Source organism: Megachile rotundata, chromosome 13, assembly GCF_050947335.1.
Source record: "Megachile rotundata isolate GNS110a chromosome 13, iyMegRotu1, whole genome shotgun sequence".
In the NCBI taxonomy this organism is placed as follows: Eukaryota; Metazoa; Arthropoda; class Insecta; order Hymenoptera; family Megachilidae; genus Megachile; species Megachile rotundata.
In genome coordinates, this window is record NC_134995.1 from 13,597,018 (window position 1) to 13,620,466 (window position 23,449).

Sequence of the window (23,449 nt, forward strand, 5' to 3'; positions counted from 1 at the left end):
CATTCAAACGAATTTATATTGATAGCTGAATTATACGGAATATTTGTCTAAATTTGAATCAACCTGAATAAATCTGGGAATTCTCAAATTTCTAAATTGCTAAATTTTTCAATCGCAAAATTTTAAAACGACGCATGCGCATTACCAATGTAGAATTCATATGCGCAAGATGTACAATAATTTGGCGCTTCATGAGCACCATCTAACACGTGAAGCGACATATAAACATTTCACACGTGATGTGTGAGGTGTTTAGTTTCGCAAATTAATAGATAATCAAATGGAAAATAGTAAACCTTAATAAAGTTTATAAATAACAAATGATAACGTAGCTAATTAGAGTATATTTTATTTGCTATTTAACATGGAGTGTTTTTGGTCTGATCCTAGCACACATCCTCAGTGTCCACATGGTAATTTCTTATATTGTTGTTTAACAATACAAGAAATATGTTTAATATCCAATTTTTTTAGGGCCGACTTTATTATTTGGTAAATATGAAAATGGTGAATTGAAAAAGTTTTATGTGTGCTCAGCATGCCGTGAAAGAAAAGATTGCACATTTTATTTAAAAGAAGGGGACCAATTGCAAAACCAGGAAAAAATTAAATGGGAGCAAAAAAGAAAACAGTATGCTTCTCAATATCATCACAGGTCATTATATATACGCTTTAATGAAGTAATAGCTGCACCGTCAGAAAGAAGGTGTTATTGTTATACCTGTGAATTGTTAATATGTAAGAGTGAAGAAGACAAACATAAAGATCATGAAATAAAGGAAGGTCTTACAGACTATGAAATGAAGCATCCTACAGAAATTTTAAAACCTTTAACAAACTCTAGACAAGAAGCTCAATATTTTTTCACAAAGAAATCGACAGAGGATATTGTAAATATACTTGTAAAGCTTGATGCAAAGCAAGTTCTATGTATTTGTTCACCAAAAATCCATGAATATATTTTAGAAAAATATGAGGATAGAATATCTTCTCTTTTATTAGATTTTGATGGAAGATTTGTAAGTTTATCCTCTTAACACATGTTTTAAATTCTGACAAGCTGTTAAATCTTATGTTTTAATTTACAGCACAACTTTTTTGGACCATTAAGTTACTGTTGGTATAATTTATTGAACAACCATTTTTTTGATAAAAATGCTAATTATGTTTTCAAAGATTTTATTATGCAAAATGGAGGAAAGGACACATATGTAGTATGTGATCCACCATTTGGTAGTAGGGTAGAACCAATATCATGGACTCTGAAAAGGATATCTGACCTCCACAAAAAATGGAATAACATAGAAAATGAAACTGATTGCTTAAAAATTATGTTCATATTTCCATACTACATGGAATCCATTATGAAACAAAAGAGTAATCCAGTGGATCTATCTGGTGGTTTAAAAGATTTGCAAATGTCAGATTACAAAGTATCTTATGAGAATCATCCTTTATTTGTAACAAGTTCTAAAGCCTCAAAGAAATCATCACCTATCAGACTTTTTACAAATGTGCCATTGCATTTAATAGAACTTCCTGAATCAGATGGATACAAATATTGTAAGAAATGTAAAAAGTGGGTTGCCCAAGAAAACAAACATTGTAAGAAATGTAAAGAATGTACTTCCAAAAACGGTTTGACATACGAACATTGTAATAAATGCAAACGGTGCGTAAAACCGTCTTGGAAACATTGTGAAACTTGTGAAAGATGTGCTGCAGTGAAGCACGCATGTGGTCAGAAACCAAAAGTTACAGGGAAATGTTTTAAATGTGGCCAATTGGGTATATAGTTTTTATAATGTGGTAATAATTACAATGTAATAACGGGTATAATACATTTTAATATTTTCAGGGCATGTTGCAAACGACTGTGATACCAACCAAGATGATTCAGTAGATGAAAAGAAAACTAAAAAAATTCGAAAACGTAAAGCCAATAGTGAAAAAGATGTAGTGGGTAACAAAAAGAAGAGAAAACTAAATTCAAATAAACATGATGCAAAAGGAAAGAAACTACTTGACAAAACATTGGAAAGTCAAGGAAAAAATAACGAAAGAAAAAAGAAAAAGACCACCCCAGAACTTAAAGTAAAAACTGTACAGAAATCTAAGCTGTCAAAAATACATAAAAAGAAGAAATTAAACGCTCAATCAAACGGGATTATGAATGTAAAGAAAAAAATAAAGAAATGACCTAATTTTATTAATTGAAAATAAACATTGCCATCAAATATTTTCATAGCGTAACTTTTTTATCGATGTAAGATATACGTTTACGAGTATTTGAAGTTGTCAGTCGTGTTCTAACCATACCTGACAGTTCCACATTGGGTTACGCCAAAAGATGGCTGCTCCCATTACGCGTTTTTCTTGGAACGTTTTGAAAAAAAGTCAGTTACAGTATAAACAATTATTAACACTTTCGTACGCGACTCAATCTGGGAAATACAAGCACTCGTCTTCACAGGAGAAGAGATTTCAAATTTTGGATAATACTGTTAGAAATGTTTTACTCTGTACCGTATTCTTTACCGGTTGTGGTTATATTTTGTACAAATGGCAAACGGATTATCCAAACCGATTTAGCAATTGGATGAGATCCATATTTACGATACACGCAAAATCGCTTAACTTTGATGGTAACAATAATCGTATGAAGTATAATTTCATAGCTGATGTAGTAGAGACTACAGCTCCTTCAGTAGTACACATTGAAATTCAGAATAATAAAACGTAAGTGCAAATATCATTAGAATAAACATTAATGACAACATACATTCAAGCAATCAATAATGAGGAAATAGGTATGATTTTATCACAGGGTTACCATCGAGAATAGCATCTGGATCTGGTTTTATTGTTAGATCCGATGGCTTAATATTAACAAATGCTCATGTTGTAACTAATAAACCTAATACAACAGTTAAGGTAATTCTGAACTTAATATTTTACATATTTATCTTGAAAATATTCTTTCAATAATTCTTATATGATTTTTTATAGGTTCGGCTTCATGATGGAACTACATATGTTGGCACAGTGGAGGATATGGATATGCACTGTGACCTTGCAAGTGTACGAATTAAACAGGTTTGCAATATATTGCATTTAATTATTTTTTCTATTTGTATGTTTCTATTAATCATGACTTGTTTCCACAGACTAATCTACCAGTAATGAAACTTGGTAGTTCACAAGATCTTAGACCAGGGGAATTTGTAGTTGCTATTGGATCTCCATTAACTTTAACCAATACAATAACTAGTGGAGTAATAAGTAGCGTGAACAGAGATAGTAAAGAACTAGGTCTTTATCACAAACAGTTAGGTTATATTCAAACAGATGCTACAGTAACTGTTAGTATTTTATGGTTCTATTAAATTAATTACCTTGAACATATTTTTGTTAATTATTGTTACTTTTTAGGATGGTAGTTCAGGTGGTCCATTAGTTAATTTGAATGGTGAGGCAATTGGTGTCAATGTAATGAAAGTGACATCTGGTATCTCTTTTGCAATACCTATAGATTATGCTAAAGATTTCTTAAAGAGAGCGGAAGCGCGTAGAAGCAAGTCAGGTAATATAATAAAAAATTAAACCTTGCACAATATAAAAACCGTAAAATAACATAAATATTATATTAGGTACAAAGAACATTGTAGAAGAACATAAGACAAAATACATAGGAGTGACATTGCTCACTCTAACGCCCGATCTCATTTACGCATTACAAAAGAAATCGCGAGGAATGCCAGACATCAATCACGGAGTTCTTATTTATAAAGTAATCGCAGGATCACCGGCGCACTTGTACGTTTTATAAATCTAATACTATCGTTATTATCAATCAAATAACCAAATATATATATATTTCAGAGGTGGTTTACAACCCGGTGACGTCGTAACGTATGTGAATGATGAACCAGTGATGACTTCCGCCAGCATCTACAAGGCAATAGAAACGACTAAAATCCTAAGAATGACAGTTATTAGAGGATTCCAAGTGTTGTATTTGAAAATCGAGCCAGAAGAAACATAAATCATGACACTACATAATGTTTCTAACTATTGACATTGAAAATTAAATTAAAGTGTACACACAATATTTGGTATCACGTTAATGTATCAAATGTCCTCGCGTTCGAACAACTTATCAACAAAAATCCTACGTTATCTGACAAGATTTATTTGGATCGCGGGACTTATCGAAGGGCTGATTATTCTGTTAGCTTTTACTCTCGCTCCTTCTCTGGCGCGAAAACTAATGTCAGACAGGGTTCTTGTTACGATAGGGAGCGAAGTTCTCGTGACGCGGTGCATACGTGTGCGTGCGTGTGTACGTCGGGTGTGGTCCATCGGCTCGACTCACGACTGCATTATGTTTATGTTGTTTACGACACGAGGCGACCTCCGCAAATATGTGGCCGGATCTCAGGGAGCGTGGGTGTGGTTCACGAGGCTTCCAGTATTCCATCTTTTTTTCAAAAACGTTTTACTGTCCGTAAACCCGTGCATCTTGCTCGAGTCCTGGTCCACGTTTACACCGGCTCGGCGAGCTGTATGTTGCACGAATACAAGCGCTTTGACATTAACAACCGCAACAATGAGAATAAAAAGTTCATCTGCGCGTCCCGTTAAGTAGGAGTTAACTCTACCCGAAACGTTCATTGTAAAAATTTGTCGGCATAAATGCATGGTGTAAAGATTACGGCGGTATGAACGTACCTTTAGAAATCTTTTCGAGAGGACGTGCCTCGTCGTTCCACCTTGAGATCCATGAAATAAGTCGATTTGACGATCCTCTTTGTAGGCACTTCGGACAAAAAGCTTTGGAGATAACATGCACCAATGATAAATTGTAATTAATTTAACAAGGAGAGATTTATTAGGTTGAGAGATTAACTTAAATGTTCGAACATTATTTGACGACATAAAAGTATAAAATAGCGCATATAACATATCAGTTTGAAGATTAAAGTACAAATTGATTTTGTTGTTCCAATAAAGGAGGAACTATTTTCTGTTTATACTATCAAATCGTATAAAACGTATGACAAGTATAAAAATTCAATTTCTATGCGATAAATTGAAAATTCTTCTTACGATAAATGTAGTTTGACAAGCGACTCAAATCATTGCAAAAAGGGAGAAGTGGATAGCGAAACGAGCAATGTTCAGGGTGCAATTAATTTAGAAGATGCATGGAATATACGCATTCGTTACGCGTCGTTCCACGGCTCTTCCAACGATTATTGCCCATACATTGTCCCAGCTTTTGCCTCCTTGTTGTTCCTTTATCGCGGAGGAACGTCTATTGCCTCTGATTATCCACGCTTTTGGCGTGTACGCTCGCCTACGAGGGAACGTTGTCACTTCCTACGTGCGTGGTTAGCCACGCTCGGTAGCCGGAGAACAAACGGGCATCAAGGTGATCGGCCACAGCGATATCTACGAACGAGAAAGACCCAGGATCGCCTACGCGGAGTTACACGTTAACTTCTCACCGGTCACAAGCGAGGAATCCCCTTAAGGAATAGGAACGTGCTTCTTATAATGGATTTACCGAGAACCCCGTGCTCCGATTATTAGAAAATGTACAATATTTATAAATAAAAAAATTTATCAACGTCAAAACAATTCGCACGTTGTCCACATTTTTGCAAACCTTCTTTCTGATAAATTGAAATTCTTCTAGGTATACGACACTCTCAATCTAAAATTCCACAAGGTTGTCGGTCGAAGGAGCACAGAAACCGCGCCGGGATCCTCCGTGTCCAGAAGACAGTGACAAATTATAATTCCTGCGGAAAGTGAGCAGGATTAAGTTCAGCATGCGACACGCGGCAGTACAATCACTTTTGTTCGATGATTTTTACCAGAAACATGTTCGCGCCCTGGCGACCGCGTCCGGGTCAGTCGCGTCAAGGTCGAGGAGAATCGGAGTTGATTTTGTCGCGGGAAAAGGGCGGATTCCACGGCTGTTCGCGGTCGAGAGGTAAAAAAGCTGCGGCAGGCGAATAATTTCGCTTATACCGGCGATGCGTTCGATCAAGGTCGGTCGAATTGTTGGCGCGTAAGGCTACGACGAAACGCAATCACGTCGTTCATTGTATCAAGGGATCTTGCGGTGAGCAGCAAAAAAAGAAGCCTGCGGTCTTGCCGTTAATAAACGAGAACCTTGATGAACTAATGACGTTAATTACGATTGTGCATAGTCAGATTATATTTCAATTCTTCGACTGTTATTTGCGTTCCATGATAATTAATGCGGTACAAGGCCACGTTGTAAGCGTCTTATATTAATCAATGTAGTACAAGGACGCTTCGTGTGCGTGTGACGTTAATTGATGCAACATGAAGACGCACCCTATGCGTCCGCCTGCATAATAGTAGCGTAATTAAATGTTATTAAAAAACAAAGGTCCATTAAGTACGAATATCGTTAATCATCGGTAACCGCAACATTATTTCAGCGACTTCCATACAACGTAGTCATTAAAGTGCCGAGGCGCAAAGTACCAAGTGTGTATATCTTGCGGCTACCTCGAACCCCATCCTCGAAAGGTATTCGTGGTCCATTACAGAAAACGCGTATCTAGTTCCAGCGTTCACGTGACGCGGTGAAAAACGAGAAAACGGAGAAACCGGCAAATAAAACGATCCCGGCGAAGAAACCAGCCACGCGAAGGGCGTGGCAACGACGATTCTTCGCGGATCCCGGATCCAGGATCGAGGGATCCCGTCTACGAGTATTCGGTCAACGTATCAGCTTGTCCTTCGACGATTCTGCTGGTTCCTGGTTCGAAGACACCGGTCGCTGGCTCGCTCGTCCCCTCCGCCATGTATATAAGTCAAAACGGGATCGGAAGCAAGGTGCACAGGCCGAACAGTCCTTCGACGAGCAAGGAGGTTCGAGCGGGAACACACACTTATCGTACGATGCAGTCTATGGTAAGTTCGATTCTCTTCGAGTAATACCCTTTATTCACCGCCAGGGAAAAATCTACGAGGGTAAAGGGTCGATCGTTTCGAGATTCTCGGTGCCGTTTCATCATTTCTAGCTGGAGGGCGAGCTTTCCCTTTTACGACGCGTTGTTTATTCGGAATTCTTCCGTCTTTTTCGTGCAGGGAATATTTCTTTATCCATGAGCTGATATTGCATTGTACGTTAGGATGATAAGTTCACACGCGGAGGGTTGATAGAACGTGTGACAATCTAATACGTAGGAATTCGGGTTGCAATTTTGTGTTCGATGTCAACAAATGGAGATCTAACGCACAGCAATTTAAGCACGATAAATTCGTAAGAGCCTCAGTTTCCAAAACCACGTTCGTGTACCGAAATTCGCTGAAAGCCTGTTCGGAACGAAATCAATTCAGAGCACTTGGACAACGATCACCTCCGTGAGAAGTGCATTGGAAAAACTGTCCATGCAGAGATTCGATCGGATTCGAATCGCGTCTTGAAAGTCAAACGAACGCCGGCTGAATACCGGCTCGAAATCAATGCCGAGGAGAACAGAGGGAGTCTTTTCAGTCTCTTCTCGATCGCTTCTGTGTATCTCTTGTGGCCGTTGTAGCTGCCCGTTCGTCTCTTATTGGCTCGTAAAGAGTGCTGGATCCCGGAGCCTCATGCAAGTATAAAACGTCGGGTCCTCCTTAAGCGACGGGAATACCCGCTGCCATAAAATTCGACGATTCGTGGCTGTACTTGGCATCCTTGAAGTTCCAACTGTCAATCCTGAAAGGATTCTCAATTTCTTGACGCCTCTTCGAGGATTATTCTGCGGACGAGCACCCCACACGATTTATCCCGACTTCGGGTTTCATGAAAATTCCTCGACGTCTCACGGGAATGATCGTCCCTTTTTTTCAGATTCCATTCTTCATGGCTTTGAGCCTGGTTTCGGCCACCCGGCTGAGTCTGCTACCCTACGCCTACTTGTCGGCGCCTTTCCCGGTGACCCACCACTTCCAGGACACGAGGACAGGCGTGCACGCGTACAGTTACGCTGGAGGTCCCTCGGCCAAGGAGGAAATCAAGGACGCCGATGGGGTTCTTCGAGGATCCTACAGCTACGTGGACGCGAACGGTATCCTGCAATCTGTCTTCTACATCGCGGACGAGAACGGTTTCCGAGTGGCGGCCACGAACTTGCCCACGGACGACAACCTGGAACCCGCAGAGAGTCACATCCTGCTGGCCAGAAGCGCGGATTCGGAAAAGTCGAGCCGCAAGAAGCGTAGCGCCGAGGAGTCTCCTCAGAATCCAGATCAGAAAGATGTCAAGGACAACAGCGATCAGGGATCAAGCTCGGAGCCCCAGCAGCTGTCGATCCCTTCGAATCAGCAGAACGAATCGCAGGACAAAATCGAAAAGGAATACGGGGTCGTTATCATCAATCCGGGTGATCAACCCAGCGATACCCCTCTGGAGACCAAACCAGCCAAGCCTCAGTTCGTTTCAGTTCCCAACCTATTTGAAAGTCTGCTTTCCGACCACGAGAACCGCAACGAGCTGTACAAGCAGTTGGGCATAGAGGGCTCGAAGCCGAAGAACGCGGTCAAAATCGACCCTGAACCGATCACCGTCGTTCCGTCGTCTGTGGCGGTTCCGCTGACCTCTCCAGTTATCGCCAAGACAGGTGTCCCGCTTTTGTCCGTAATCGCGAACGAGCCTCTTCCGGTCATCGCGACTCAACTAGGACCCTCGGTTGCTACGTCCTTCTCCAACCAAGCTGTTACTCAAATTCATGGACCGTCCAGGGCAGCCATAGCAGCCAACTTCGTCGCTAAACCTGTCGCTACAAGCAAAGACGCACCAGCCGAGTCTACAATCGCCAGAGAGGTCCTTCCAGTGGTACCACTTACCAAGGCTGCCACGTCGACGGTCACCACGACCATTTCGAGTCACGGTGTCAGTCAGATTCATGGGAACTCCAGGATCGAGCCAGCTCTACTAGTCAAAGCCACACCGATCGCGCAGCTGCACACTCTGGTTAATCTGCCGATTTATCTGCGTTAAATTCATGCTTTCTGGACAGGCTATTACGGGAAACGGACTGATGGGACGGGCGGAGAAGAGGAAGTGGCTATGATTGGGGACGATGGTCTATCCGGTTCTTTTGGATCATCCGTCACCTGGACAAGCGAGAGTGTCGACGGCTCAGGATGGATTCGTCGATAGCTTGCTGATTCATTGATTTCATGTTTCAATCGCTTAATGACCTTTTGTTAAATTATTGCGCTCGATAATAAAACCATTTCGTGTTTATAGGACTTGTGTTTGCTATCCTTTACTTAGTTATATTAATGATAGAAATATTGTACGAAAGGTAGATTCGTTAATGCAAAGTTTAACCTTGGAAAAATGATCAAAGCGTTGTAATAGGACCATGTAATCAACGTCTAACGCCGCCCGTTTATTAGTCCAATATTGTCCACCCACGCATCCCAGTTCTTAGGAAGAAATTTAACGCCTCAATTAATAAGAAACGGAATAAGCTATATCCTGGATGTAACGACTCGAATAAAAAGCGTATAATCTCGCAGCTTCCCGAACGCACTTTTGCCTATAAACTCTGAAAGAGATTCCGCTCGTTTGCATAGTTCGCTAGCGAGTTCTCTTCGCTATTATTATCGAGCCGTGCGCCAAGAAAGCTCGTAGCAGAGGAACAGCTATTTTCTTGCCTCGTCCGAGGTCGTCGACTCGCTAGAAAATGAAGGGAATTTGAAAAAACCCTGCAAAATTATTGCCCGTTCTTAGAGTATCTTATTCGTCGGACGAGACGTTTCGTTTCGCTCGTTTTCGGCGTATCGAAGCAGGAAGAGAGTAGGTTCGATCGAAACGAACGTTTGTCGCGACTCCAACTGTGGGAAAGGGCGCTGAAACCCTTGACCTTGAACGCTATTCAGAACCCCATTATGCGGAATATATTGCGGCATTAAAACGGCCCATGCGTCCTATCGGTACGGCGGATTAGTCTTCGGCCATCTTCCGGCGTTCGGGCTGATCCGCGATGAACTCTCAGGGTTACTGCTCGTGAATTCTTCCTTGACCTCTGATTGATCACTGATAAATCTCGCTTCTTTTTACTGGGAAAGAATGAATAATTTATGGCAAAGTTTTGAATTACGAGACAGATCGATGGCTGACGGATTATCATGTGTTAGATCACCGTGCGATGTATTAGATTGACAGATGACGTATTAATACGCGTTCAATTGCTACACGAATTACTGGTCGATCAATTACTAGGTGTTGCATTATCACACATTAAACACATTGAATTACTACGAGTTCAGATTCAATACAGTCTGATTGCATATATTCATAATGATGATACAAATTTTTTTAAAATAATAGAAAATTAGCAAGAAGTTAAATTTACTGGGTAATCGAAAAATAATAATTGCCTGAGTGAAGATTTATTCTCTCCGATTTCTTTTTCTCGCAATTTCTTGGCCGTGGTAAATCACGATTACCCTTCCCGTTATCGAGTCATGGCTCCGTCTGGCCTCGTAACATATGCAACCGTTTTATCAGACGAATCGTCGTTCCTTTCCGCCTCGCTGTATCGTTCACGGCCCCGTAAACTAACAGTAACCGAAGGCGGAGAAAAATCCGCTCGGGACACGCGAGCCAACCTTCTCAATGCCGCTTTCTCCTCGAATCCATTATGCCTCTGCGTATCATAGAATTATGAGTTTTCTGTAAAATCGAGCGACGTCGCGATCGTATCAGAGGGACAGCGAGCGGCCTTCTGCCGAAGCGGGAACCCGCGTGAAAGAAAAAGGTCGAAGAATCCGGATCACCTTCTAGCGCGATCAAGTGCACGGCCAGGGTGAAGGAACTCGTGCCAGATGAGCGGCAAGATTAAAAGCGATCCAACGTATATCGAGAACGTATCTCTTAATACGTGTCCAAGATTCTACGAGCGCCGGTAAAGATCTCCCTGCATTTGGAATCTCGTGGGTGTAGATGACGAAGCGGTAGATGCGAATCGTTGAAAATTCCGTTTGCAAAATTTTACGTGATGTCTTCATGTTGGAGCCTTTACCGTCTTCTGATCCGACGTCTCGAGATATGCAATTAAAAATTTGGTTCATGACTTCCGGGGTGGGTGATGAGTCTGCGCAGGCGCTTCGGAAGTTCAATACGGAATTTTTTACCACGTGTCGGATCACCACGCGTTTAATTACCACGCGTGGAATTACGATGCGTCGAATTACCACGTGTCGGATCACTACGCGTTTAATTACCACGCGTGGAATTACGATGCGTCGAATTACCACGCGTGGAATTACGATGCGTTGAATTACCACGTGTCGGAGCACCACGCATGGAATTACGATGCGTCGAATTACCACGCGTGGAATTACGATGCGTTGAATTACCACGTGTCGGACCACCACGCGTTTAATTACCACGCGTGGAATTACGATGCGTTAAATTACCACGCGTGGAATTACGATGCGTTAAATTACCACGTGTCGGATCACCACGCGTTTAATTACCACGCGTGGAATTACGATGCGTGGAATTACGATGCGTGGAATTACCATGTGTCGGACCACCACGCGTGGAATTACGATGCGTTGAATTAGCACGTGTCGGACCACCACGCGTTTAATTACCACGCGTGGAATTACGATGCGTTGAATTACCATGCGTGGAATTACGATGCGTTGAATTATCATGCGTGGAATTACGATGCGTTGAATTACCACGCGTGGAATTACGATGCGTTGAATTACCATGCGTGGAATTACGATGCGTTGAATTACCACGCGTGGAATTACGATGCGTTGAATTACCACGCGTGGAATTACGATGCGTTGAATTACCACGTGTCGGATAACCACGCGTTGAATTACCATGCGTGGAATTACGATGCGTTGAATTACCACGCGTGGAATTAACCATTGCTCGGAAACGAGACGTCAGATCGCGAAACGACGAAGAAACTTTCGATTCATTTTGGAGTAAAGAATATTTTTTGTGGTACGACATGTTAATCATGATATGATAGCTCTAATAATTTTCTGGTATAGTTATATGATAGAGTATATTCGCAGATTACCATATCAAACTTCGATACGTAATAAGTTATGAATTGCTCCAAGTTCCATAAATATCACGTATTAGCACTATCGTTTGGATAAGAGATTTTATAATAGCCAGGTGAAAGATAAACCAGCTTCTATTTTCGTAACGGGATAGCCTGAAGTAGGAAGCTGAACCTGGCCCTCCGTTCTTCCAATTAATCCATTATCGTGAATGAAAATTAGTTTTAGAGTTGTGTTCGGGGCTGATAACGCCCACGCAATCTGTGGCTAGCGCTGCGTGAACCGTTTCGTCGATCACTCTTCGTCCAAGTACTTTATTATCGTTTGAAAGTGATCCGAAACAGGCTAACGATCACTTTTATCATACTACTTCAAAATTAATTAATTTTCGATCAACTTTGAAGATTCACCTTAATAATAGATTTTTAGAATCACAAACTTCGCCTGTGATAGACAAACTTTCTTCAAATTTTTCTCCCAACTAAAAGTTTGACGCTCTCGATAATTGAACTCTGAAGTTTCTGATGAAATATGTTAATCATACGGTGGATATAAAAATGTGGGGTAAAAACAAAGTAGCCAGACAATCGGCGAATGGAATACTTAACACTGTAATCACAGATCGAACATAGGTTCTTCCTTGTAGTACACGGCTCGAACAATCGTGATCCACGATCGTGTACGAGCGCAGAGTCGTGGATTCGCGCTGTTTATCGTACTTCAAGTTAGATGGCATGAAAGCCAATTAGAGTGGTACTTCGTCGAACTGATCATCCGATGAACGATGAGGTCATCGGGTCCCATCTCAATTGTTCAACATTGATTGCTAATTATTTAACAGTAAATTTTTTTTATGGTTCTACTTTGCTATTTGCAAGGAAGTGCATCCCGATACACAGTAGCTCACGTAGTTAATTACGACACGATCGTTGAACGCAAGTTTAATTATCACAAGTTTGATTATGTAGAAAATTAGTCAAGGAATTACAACGCGTGGAGTTACCGAGTTCTACCGGTAGAATTCCAACGCGTTGAATTATTATACCTGGAATTGCGCGGAATTACGGAAGGTTCAGCTGTCACGCGTAGAATTACGACGCATTGAATTTCTACGAGTAGAATTACGACGCGTGGAATTACGACGCGTGGGATTATGGCGCGTTGAGTTACCGCATGGAATTTCTACGAGCAGAATTACGACGTATCGAGTTACACGAGTAGAATTATGACGCGTGGTATTGCGGCGCGTTGAGTCACGCGTAAAATTACGAGTAAAATTACAAGACGTTAAGCGTGGAATTACGGTGCGTTAAATTACCACACGTGGAATTACTGATTGGTCAATTACTATAACACTGAATTACGTACATTGGATCACCACGCGTTGAAACATTGTGCGTGGAATTACGATGCGTTGAATTACCACGTGTCGGACCTCCACGCGTTTAATTACCACGCGTGGAATTACGATGCGTTGAATTACCACGTGTCGGACCACCACGCGTTTAATTACCACGCGTGGAATTACGATGCGTTGAATTACCACGTGTCGGATAACCACGCGTTGAATTACCATGCGTGGAATTACGATGCGTTGAATTACCACGCGTGGAATTACGATGCGTTGAATTACCACGCGTGGAATTTCCATGCGTCGAATTACCACGCGTGGAATTACTACGCGTCGAGTTACCACGCGTTTAATTACCACGCGTGGAATTACGATGCGTTGAATTACCACGCGTGGAATTACTACGCGTCGAGTTACCACGCGTTTAATTACCACGCGTGGAATTACGATGCGTTGAATTACCATGCGTGGAATTCCAATGCGTTGAATTACCACGCGTGGAATTCCGATGCGTTGAATTACCACATTTCGGACCACCACGCGTTTAGTTACCACGCGTGGAATTACGATGCGTTGAATTACCACGTGTCAGACCACCACGCGTTTAATTACCACGCGTGGAATTACGATGCGTTGAATTACTACGTGTCGGACCACCACTCGTTTAATTACCACGTGTCGGACCACCACGCGTTTAATTACCACGCGTGAAATTACTGCTCGTTCAATTACTATGACGTTGAATTACGTGCATTGAATTACCACACGTTGAAACATAGTGCGTGGAATTACGATGCGTTGAATTACCACGTGTCGGACCACCACGCGTTTAATTACCACCCGTTGATTTACTTCTCATTGGAATCCCATTCATTAAATTTCCACTCGTTACACACTGAATCACATCCATTCATAATACTATCAATAGCCACTTATATTAATATATCAGACTAACAACCTTATCTATCAATCTCCCACCTCACACACAAGTGAATTACCATAAATAAAAGTAAACTGTCCCTCCATTCCGACAATTTACCAGATCCTCGAAAAAATTGGACTGTTCGCAATTCCTCGGGGAGCAACGAACAGGAATAGTATTATTCGTCTGAAAGGATCCACGAAACAGGGTAGCTCCTTTTACGGAGTCACGAACATTTCTTGCCTCTCATCCCTTAACAGCATCGATCGCGATTCAGTAGGGTGGACCCATTGAATACAAATCGATCAGAGGCTCGTTTCGTGTACTACATACGTGATATATATGTATATATACATCGGTGTCGCATATTCGCGTCACAAAAGCTGGGACGCGAGATGAAAAAGCGGGTGATTTACGGACGAGCTCGGAACACTCGTCGAGGAGATGTTTTTCGTTCCGCTTCCTCGTCGATGATTTACGATTATTTCGAATAATACTCCATAAATTCGGACGTTCATGCTGGATAAGCGCGGGAAAATCTGTTCCATCGAGAATTTACGCGGAATCGATATCGCCGTCGATCGTCACAAGCGGTTCCATATTGGTCTGTCGATAACTTCTTTTTTTCAGGACAGCTGAGTGAAGTCCCTGACAAACACTCACTTTTATTAATTACTATGGATTCAATATCCTCTGCTATGAACTGGGGATTCAAGACTGCTATTCGATCAGTATTTCTTCAAATATTTCCTTGATATTTTAATTAAATGTGATGACCATTTTTATTAATCGATGATGAATATTTTTTGTAAATAATTAGTGTAAATCTTTTTATAAATTCTTATTTAATTTATTGTTGCACGACTTTTTTTATCATGAGGGTAAACCTCATTGTTGGATATAAAATACAATGATAAATAAAAAAGTTATTGCAATTTTAATATACCTCGAACTGATTTTCTAATCCGGTGTCTCTTTTTATTTATTTGACTGCTCGTTATGTACGTAGCTTTTTACGAGGCTGCCCATAATTTTCGCGAATTTTTCTTCGAGAATTGATTGCCATCGATGCTGCATACAGTTCCGAACAAAAGTTCGAGACATTCTTATGCTCGATATTTATTACCTCGTGACAATTACATAATAAAACGACTCACATAATAATTTATTTTAACATAATAATAAAGGAGTAAAATACATACTTAATGAATGCGATATAAAACTGATGAGTTGCATAAAACTCAAACATTTCTGTTAGTTCAAAAAAAATATTCAAATGGTTCTCTGAATTTTAGCTCCGCTTTTAAATTGCTCATCTATCGAGAATGGAAGAGCTCCAAAGGTTTTTGCTCCGCAATGTATCGACGTTTGCTCGAGTAATCAGGCGCAAAACATTCGTATTCCCATCAAGAACAAGAGGAAGAAAGGGAACGAGCGAAAGAACGAGAGGCAAGAAGAAAAAATATCGCTAGAACGCATGCAGCCCTGTCCAGGATCATTTCCAAAGGAAAGTTTTACGAGCGGAACGCGCACCGCCATGCAATAAAGACGTCCTGGCGACCCTTGCAAGCTCGTAATTTCGAAAGCCGCTTAGAATGGCAAGGAACACGATTACTTTGGAACCCTTTCCCTAATTGAGATCTCGCTACCAAAAGTATTGCTAACCAGAATCGATCATCGCTCTCTCAGTACTCGACAATCATTACAAAAATATTCAGTGCAAGTTTTGGTGATCGCAAAATTTTTATCGAAACTCTCTCCGTTACTTGCACAATTTTTATGTTTGTAATGAATTAAAATGTGCATGCCCTAAAGATAATTTGAAAATTTCAGATTAACTAGTAATTTCAGTATATGAATTTAAATTAATTTTTATTTAAATTAAAGTTCTGTAATAATGCACACCGAGGCACCCTCAGCAATTAGTTGCTTCACGTGTGATGTATACACATACATTGTATATGTGTGGCGGCGAAAGGGTTAACTGAACGACGTAACAAGTTCATCAATTCCATCAGTATTACTCACTGAGCTGCGGCGACGAAGCGACGCAACAAGTCGCTGACAAGGATTTTTCGCCAAGTTAAACACAGCCACGTGGGCGGCCATGTTGCGTTGGTTTTGACATTGTCATTAAACGCGATTCTTTAATGTCAAAACGCAGTCGTTCTCGGCATACTCACATCTGCATACGAACGTCGTTTATTCATTTTCTTCGATAGACTGAATTTTGTATTCATTGAGAAATAGAAATTTCGTTTGGAATATCTGTCTACAATATTTATTATTTGAAAATACTTGTAGTAAGAAATATTTAGTAATAAAAGGGAGAGAATCTAAAAACAGAAAGGTCCAAGGCTTCTTCAAATTAACGACACGATTCCCCACGGTCTCGTAGAAGACAAGCGGAGTTCAAAAGGTGACACCCTTCGAGATGGCATCGAGTCGAAAACGAAGAGTCGACAGCATCCCCCAGTGACTGTGGAATGTGTGAGAGATCGACGCCTCGTACCGTGGCCAATAAACGTTGATTTATCGGCTTGGAAATCGAACTGGAGGTGATTTGTGATCCTGGACCGCGCACCATGAGCACCATGAGCCTGGTCGCGGTGCACCATAGGGCTCCGTAGGGCCCCTGATACCGGCCACCTTGGTGGGGGCGCATCGTGAGCGTATATAACGTATCCACGGGGTCCTATATAAGAGGATGCCTACCAGAGCTCACACTCTCATAACCGTTAGCTCAGTCTCAGTGGAATTATCCGGTAAACGACCAAAGTTACAAGTTCTACGGGGTTTGTGTCGCAGCTAACATGATACACGTGAGTGCCATTTTATTTTTCTTTCAGAATTATCGCGTCTTTTTCCGTGTTAATTATTTTAATATTACACTACAATATAAAACACCGTACTTTAATATTTTACACTTAATTCTGATCGCAAAACATGCACAGGGTAATTCTAATCACTTTAGAATCTTGCACAGAATTTCCTGCTCGCCGTCGAAGGCGTGAAATCGACTGTAAACAATTTTCAAGGCTCGTTTCGTAGACTAAACTTCGAAAATGAGTTTACAAGGGGATGAGAATTTGTAATTTTAAAGTAGTTTATGAGACGCGTACGAACCGATGCATCCGACGTTAGGGGTGCAGCAGCGAGGCGCAAATAAGGGAAGTTTAATCCGACCTCGTCACGGTTGTCATCTAATTTCCAAGTTTTACGAAGCATCTAGTAGGATGCATTCCCAATTAGTACACGGGAATCGGTCCCTCGATTCGCTCAACTTTTAAACACCTCGCTCTTCTGTCTATTCTGTCTCCTGACATTAATCGTTTCTCCTGTTTCTATGCTATCACGTTGCTCTTCTGCTATTTTGAGAATTGCAGCAAGTAATTTTAGATGTTCATTATTAACAAGCTGTTCCATTTAAGTTATATTTAATGACAGGTATTTTCTTCAAATATTTGACTTCGGAATACACATATTTGCTATATGTAGTCATTTTATAATTTCTATAATTTTAAATTCTATTCGCTGGTATTGATCCGAGGATTAGACTCCCAATTTCTTAATCATCGATGTTCGCGCAAATTTGCAAGGAACGAGGGTGAATTTTCGAGGCACTGAGAAAACAGGGGTCGTAAAAGGTAGCGATAAATTTGGAGGAGGCTTTCAAGCGTGTTCCATGAGCTTCCCGTCGTTTTCGCAGAGAATAATCCGCGAAATAATCATCCAAAACCCGCAAGTTCGGGATGGGGTTGAAAGTTGGTCGTCGGCCGGAAGTTTCTCACGAGAGACGCTTTATTAATGCTTCCTGGGAACGCTTAGCTTCCCAGAAATACTTGGCCGTAAGTTTTCTTCTGTAACACGCTGTAGCGTCGTACCAACTACCTAACTGTCGATAATTGAATCGCTAGCGGATAATCATTCGGTGTTTATCCAACATGTTATCGTTATATTGAACGATGCGTTGTAAACTCTTTACTGTACTATTTCTTGAGAGCTAATTTTTATTTATATTTTTGTTAACTTTGCTATCGATGTACTGTGAGTTAAGAACTGATTATTTCAGGTGATATTGATCGGCATCTTTCTCGAGCAAAGCCTCGCAGCACCCATAGCGAACGTTTGGCTGAGTCCCATAGGATCCTTGACGCCATTGAGGCAATTTCATATACAGGATGGCGCCGGGGGATACCATTATTCATTCACGGGGCCCCATCACGCCAAATCGGAATCCAGCTTGAACGGAATTACACAGGGTGGTGAGTGATCGTAATTGACCTCTGAATGTTCCTCGATTCTTCAACGTCGTCCCGATGATTAATCACCGTTCCCTTTCAACCCTTCCAAGGCAAATTTTTTATCTTTCTACGTCTTAAAATCGATCGTGCAATTCTTAAATCCAAATCGCGCAGACCGGTTTATTATTAGCTCGGTCCAAACGCGTCGACGTTTCATTTCATTCGCGGATAAACGAAATATCGGAATAACGATAGACAGGTTCATTCGCAAGCGACGTTTCTATCCGATGACTCGTGAATGGCACACATACCTTTCTTGAATGTTTCGAGACACTCGCCCACATCCGCGAACGACCATTTTAGAAACGATGATCGATGTGATGCAACCTGACGCCCCTGCAGCGGATCCATCTTCGCCGTCCGCTTAAATAATACATTTTTATCTTGTCCTTTACACCTCCGTCGAAATAACCCCATCATCCATTTTACCACGCGATTCATCGTTTTTAACTCCGTTCTTTCGCAGGCTATTCTTACATCGACGCGAACGGGGTCTTGCAAACGGTTACCTACACGGCGGACGATGAAAATGGCTTCAGAGTGAGCGCCAGTAATCTTCCTCAACCGCCGAAAAACGATCTTCAAGCGGTTCAAGACACGCCGGAAGTCGCTGCGGCTAAGAAGAACGAGTTAGAGGAGCTTCAGAAGTCGCAGCTCAGAGATCACTCGAATTATCAATCGAACATTCTGTCTTACAAGATACTGCCCTCGTATTTTAGCGTTTCTCAGCTGGGGAATGAGAACGAGAAGAATTTGGCTGTTCGAGAAATCGCGGTAAGATTTGCAATTTTAGTATTTCGAAATCTTCGGAAAGCTTGAACGTAGGAATTTTGAAACTTTGACGTTTGTTTACTTCATAATTACAGCTAGATATTTTCGAAGTAACGCAACTATTTGTTCATTAACGAGTTTAAAGAGCAAAGTTAACAAAATGCATTTTTGTCTATCTTCGATAAATCCTCCAGAGTATAAAGTTCCAACATGTTCCTTCGAGCGTTGTCCGCAAATGAAATTCAACTTTATTAACGCGCGACCATTTGCAGGAAACAACATTCGCGTTAATATATGCGGAATCGGTTCGACGAGCGGTTTCCGGCGGTGTCCGCAGATTCGTATTTACCGTTGCGCGCATACACATTTTATTAACGTTGAATGCGAGTTTCGGAAACTTGTTCAATACGGAGTTTCGGAGCGGAAAGCTTGATATGTCGAATTTTCATTGCATGAAAATGTTCTAACAAATAATTATAATTAAAATCCGACAGACAACGAAGAACCCGTTCCTCCTGCCAGCGTCCGAGGCCGACAGGATCAAAGTACCGAAACCCGACAACAATCTCTTAAAAGCATCGGCAAAAAATCCATCGCCTCCGCAAAGGAAAAACGAGATTATCCAAGAAGGGACTTTACAATCAGGGAAACTGGTGACGTTGAACGGCCTTCAGAGTCCTGTAGCTGTCCCTAGTTCTTACGTGCTTCCGGTTCTACCGTACAGACTGCTTCACAGCGCCCTTCACCACACTCAAGACTCCCTGGGCCAATACGATTACACGTATGCAGGTGATTCCAGCGCGAAAACTGAATCCAGGTCTTTGGACGGGACCACGAGAGGAGCTTACAGTTACATCGACCCCAACGGCATTTTGCAGCAGGTCCATTACGTGGCGGACCACAACGGCTTCAGGGTTTTGGCCACCAATTTGCCGGAAGCTAAATAAAGACACCGTCGGTGTCGCTCGACGAGCTTCTTTCGAGAACCGCAATTCGACGGGAATTTGTACTCGATTCAGAGGATTTGTCCGAATTGAAATTTTACTTTTAGAGAAAGTTCACTCGATGATTACGTAAATTCTTTTTTACTGGATACGGGGAATATTTCGTTTGGATATTTAAGTGATTAGTTTTAATGATACTCGTGTATGATTTAGTGGAAATAGGTTATCTTGTCAAGATGTGAGAAGTAACTATGAAGGTAACATTTTAATGCTTGTTTTATACCGAATTTTAAATCAAACAACTGTAAGTCTAAACACTGTACTTCTGTACCGATTTCTCTGTATCGAATTTATTAAAATTTCCTCGATCGACGTTACAAATTATTACAAAATGTAGGATTGTAATATAGAGACAAAAGAATAATACGAGAAGAAAGAAATCTCTAAAAATATCTTTGAAACCGATTAAAGTAGCTAAATTCGAAAACGTGCTATTAGAGGAGCATTTAACACTGAGAGCTATCAATTTGTATCCAAGATGAAATTGCGGAAACGAAGATTTTCATCGTGGCAGCCCGCTGCAGAATCGAAGATGAATGCAAAGGTACACGAGGCAAAGGTAAACTTTCCTCGTTCGTTTCCTGATGATTGGAAGTCGACTTTCTTTCTTTTTTTTTCTCTCAACTTCTCCCATAGAACGTACGTGATCAAAGAATCCTAATAATTTCCGATCTATCGCGAACCCGTTTCTTACCGTTGGGTGCTCTAAGGGGTGCAGGGTAATCAAACTTTCCGAATGCTTTTCGAGTTCGTTCCATCGCGGTTTTATGCATATTCGTGGACGCAGAACGAACTTAATTCGTATTCGTATCTCGTTACTGGCTAATTGTAAGATTTACGTCTGAATAAATTATTCTTTGCGTGTCACTTGCATTTTTATTTCTTATATTTCAGGTAATTTAATTGTCCTGTTATAAGGAGCAATTAATTATAAAGAACAGTTAATTCGTATATAACAATAATTCATATTATTGTTAATTTTAGTTGCGAAGATATCGAGTGTTAATTTTGTGTCGAAGTTTCATGAGGGAATAAAAATATTTTATTAAAAATTGAAGCTTCAATCGATTAGCAATATTCTGCAACTAAGAAACTGCAGATAAATGATTCATATATAACAATAATTCATATTATTGTTACTTTTAGTTGCTAAGATATCGAGTGTTAATTTTATGTCGAAGTTTCATGAGGGAATAAAAATATTTTATTAAAAATTAAAGCTTCAATGGATTAGCAATATTCTGCAACTAAAAAACTGCAGATAAATAAATACATTAAAATCTCTCCCAAATTTGCGAATAAATACGCGAGTATTAAATCGAAAACGATCGATAATGAAGCTGCAAATGAATACATCAAAGTACCAAATTGCAGGAGCTTCGATTGACTAAAAAAAAGCGAGCTTTAATTAACGACGGTTGTGAAACGCATCAAAAGCTTACGAACGAAAGAGAGTATTTTAAATTGTTCATAAATTAAAATAAAAAAAAATTGAACGAATGCAGGCAATTATAGAAGTAATATTCTTAGCAGGGCTTCGCGAAATCCTCTTCACGAGATTTCCTTTTCAAGTTCGTTAATTTACTTAACAGTCGAATTGACTGGCCTTTTCGGAGTATCATCCACGTGATTTCGAGCTCTCGAAAGGTAGCTTTGAGGTCGAGTCTGAAAAATTTAATGGAACGAAAGGGGACTCGAAACGTTTGCACCGAATTAAACGAACAATTTCCTTTGATTTGGGACTGTGGGTGCAACAACCGTTAATTAATTAAATTGTTATATCGAGTTTGAAACCTTCGATGCGCTTGAAAAAGGACGAAGTATGAGGAATATTTAAAAAATTCATGGGAGCATTGTTAGGGGCTTTTTTTATTTAGTTATGAAGTTTATGATATTCAATGTTGTGGAGTTTACACTACAATGCACAGTGAAGTAGAAAGTTAGAGAAATTTTGGAAAATGAAGAGAAGTTACAGTGTATCAAATAAACTCGTGACCATACGTATGGCAGTTATGTAATTGTACCTAGTTTTAGAGGGGATCAATAAATTACGATGTTCAATCTAATACTGCGCACTCGTAACTCTTTCCCACCTGTTATTCAACTACCTATGTTTCGAGGTTTGTATTGAATTACAGAAACATTGTGTAATGAACAAGTAAACACTCTGATATTAAATGTTGCAGTCAGATTTTACTCCTCTTTCTACTCTTTTTGTATTGAATTACAGAAGCATCGTGTAATGAACAAGTCTCATATCAAATATCTTGCATTTCATACAAATTCCTGAAATCTCAAGATCGTTCGTTGCTGAAGTTTGAGAAAAATGTACTCGAACCACAGAGGCAAAACCGGCTGGGTAACAGAGAGTCAGATTTTACTCTTCTTTCTACTCTTTTTGTATTGAATCACAGAAGCATCGTGTAATGAACAAGTCTCATATCAAATATCTTGTATTTCGTACAAATTCATGAAATCTCAAGATCGTTCGTTGCTGAAGTTTGAGAAAAATTTCCTCGAGCCACAGAGGCAAAACCGGCTGCGTAACAGAGACTCAGATTTTACTCTTCTTTCTACTCTTTTTGTATTGAATAACAGAAGCATCGTGTAATGAACAAGTCTCATATCAAATATCTTGCATTTCATACAAATTCTTGAAATCTCAAGATCGTTCGTTGCTGAAGTTTGAGAAAAATTTCCTCGAGCCACAGAGGCAAAACCGGCTGGGTAACAGAGAGTCAGATTTTACTCTTCTTTCTACTCTTTTTGTATTGAATCACAGAAGCATCGTGTAATGAACAAGTCTCATATCAAATATCTTGCATTTCGTACAAATTCATGAAATCTCAAGATCGTTCGTTGCTGAAATTTGAGAAAAATTGACTCGAGTCAAAACCGTCTGAGACCTTGACACCTGCAGCTAAAAATTAGTATCAGTCCATAATTATTAACAACGATACTGTAGACAGCTGGCTGTGGTATTCTGTTCTAACAACGGTTCCTCAACATTGTATGATAAACA

General features: G+C 40.5%; 5 protein-coding genes across 18 annotated transcripts in view; 4 read left to right on the forward strand and 1 right to left on the reverse strand.

Moving 5' to 3' along the window:
* Oamb (Octopamine receptor in mushroom bodies) overlaps nt 1-23,449 on the reverse strand; it is a 265,798-nt gene that overhangs the window by 120,028 nt on the left and 122,321 nt on the right. For 12 of the 14 annotated variants that reach the window (XM_076538568.1, XM_076538564.1, XM_076538563.1 and 9 more), the window contains one exon: nt 3,621-4,819. The exons of 1 other annotated variant lie outside the window; for it this stretch is intronic. In XM_076538568.1, the coding sequence (XP_076394683.1) occupies nt 4,438-4,819 (382 nt within the window). In that variant the 3' untranslated portion in view covers nt 3,621-4,437. Of the gene's footprint in view, nt 1-3,620; nt 4,820-23,449 lie in introns of those variants that run through there. One more of the 14 variants, XM_076538573.1, reaches the window with a different exon arrangement.
* On the forward strand, nt 169-2,241 carry LOC105661956 (rRNA N(6)-adenosine-methyltransferase ZCCHC4). The gene is made up of 4 exons (XM_012280899.2): nt 169-413; nt 475-1,019; nt 1,089-1,788; nt 1,859-2,241. The coding sequence occupies exons 1-4, from the start codon at nt 365-367 to the stop codon at nt 2,197-2,199; spliced, it is 1,635 nt and encodes a 544-aa protein (XP_012136289.2). The 5' UTR covers nt 169-364; the 3' UTR covers nt 2,200-2,241.
* Nucleotides 2,279-4,111, forward strand: HtrA2 (HTRA2-related serine protease). Its single transcript, XM_003701366.3, has 7 exons — nt 2,279-2,739; nt 2,811-2,934; nt 3,010-3,096; nt 3,168-3,362; nt 3,433-3,583; nt 3,651-3,816; nt 3,883-4,111. The coding sequence occupies exons 1-7, from the start codon at nt 2,351-2,353 to the stop codon at nt 4,043-4,045; spliced, it is 1,275 nt and encodes a 424-aa protein (XP_003701414.1). The 5' UTR covers nt 2,279-2,350; the 3' UTR covers nt 4,046-4,111.
* LOC105661965 (uncharacterized) lies at nt 6,801-9,280 on the forward strand. Its single transcript, XM_012280959.2, has 2 exons — nt 6,801-6,957; nt 7,883-9,280. Exons 1-2 carry the CDS (start codon nt 6,847-6,849, stop codon nt 9,029-9,031), a joined length of 1,260 nt encoding a protein of 419 aa, XP_012136349.2. The 5' UTR covers nt 6,801-6,846; the 3' UTR covers nt 9,032-9,280.
* CPR16 (cuticular protein 16) lies at nt 17,039-21,294 on the forward strand. Its single transcript, XM_012280901.2, has 4 exons — nt 17,039-17,170; nt 18,421-18,613; nt 19,119-19,426; nt 19,918-21,294. The coding sequence occupies exons 1-4, from the start codon at nt 17,162-17,164 to the stop codon at nt 20,368-20,370; spliced, it is 963 nt and encodes a 320-aa protein (XP_012136291.2). The 5' UTR covers nt 17,039-17,161; the 3' UTR covers nt 20,371-21,294.

What these genes read in the sequence shown, in the direction of transcription:
- LOC105661956 (XM_012280899.2), top strand. Translation starts at nt 365, where the DNA reads ATGGAGTGTTTTTGGTCTGATCCTAGCACACATCCTCAGTGTCCACAT. An exon ending in ACATCCTCAGTGTCCACATG is followed by an intron (nt 414 to 474) that starts GTAATTTCTTAT and finishes CAATTTTTTTAG; the next exon opens with GGCCGACTTTATTATTTGGT. An exon ending in TTTTAAATGTGGCCAATTGG is followed by an intron (nt 1,789 to 1,858) that starts GTATATAGTTTT and finishes TAATATTTTCAG; the next exon opens with GGCATGTTGCAAACGACTGT.
- HtrA2 (XM_003701366.3), top strand. Translation starts at nt 2,351, where the DNA reads ATGGCTGCTCCCATTACGCGTTTTTCTTGGAACGTTTTGAAAAAAAGT. An exon ending in AACCTAATACAACAGTTAAG is followed by an intron (nt 2,935 to 3,009) that starts GTAATTCTGAAC and finishes GATTTTTTATAG; the next exon opens with GTTCGGCTTCATGATGGAAC. An exon ending in AGCGCGTAGAAGCAAGTCAG is followed by an intron (nt 3,584 to 3,650) that starts GTAATATAATAA and finishes ATATTATATTAG; the next exon opens with GTACAAAGAACATTGTAGAA.
- LOC105661965 (XM_012280959.2), top strand. Translation starts at nt 6,847, where the DNA reads ATGTATATAAGTCAAAACGGGATCGGAAGCAAGGTGCACAGGCCGAAC. An exon ending in ATCGTACGATGCAGTCTATG is followed by an intron (nt 6,958 to 7,882) that starts GTAAGTTCGATT and finishes CCTTTTTTTCAG; the next exon opens with ATTCCATTCTTCATGGCTTT.
- CPR16 (XM_012280901.2), top strand. An exon ending in GAACGGAATTACACAGGGTG is followed by an intron (nt 18,614 to 19,118) that starts GTGAGTGATCGT and finishes GTTCTTTCGCAG; the next exon opens with GCTATTCTTACATCGACGCG. An exon ending in TGGCTGTTCGAGAAATCGCG is followed by an intron (nt 19,427 to 19,917) that starts GTAAGATTTGCA and finishes AAAATCCGACAG; the next exon opens with ACAACGAAGAACCCGTTCCT.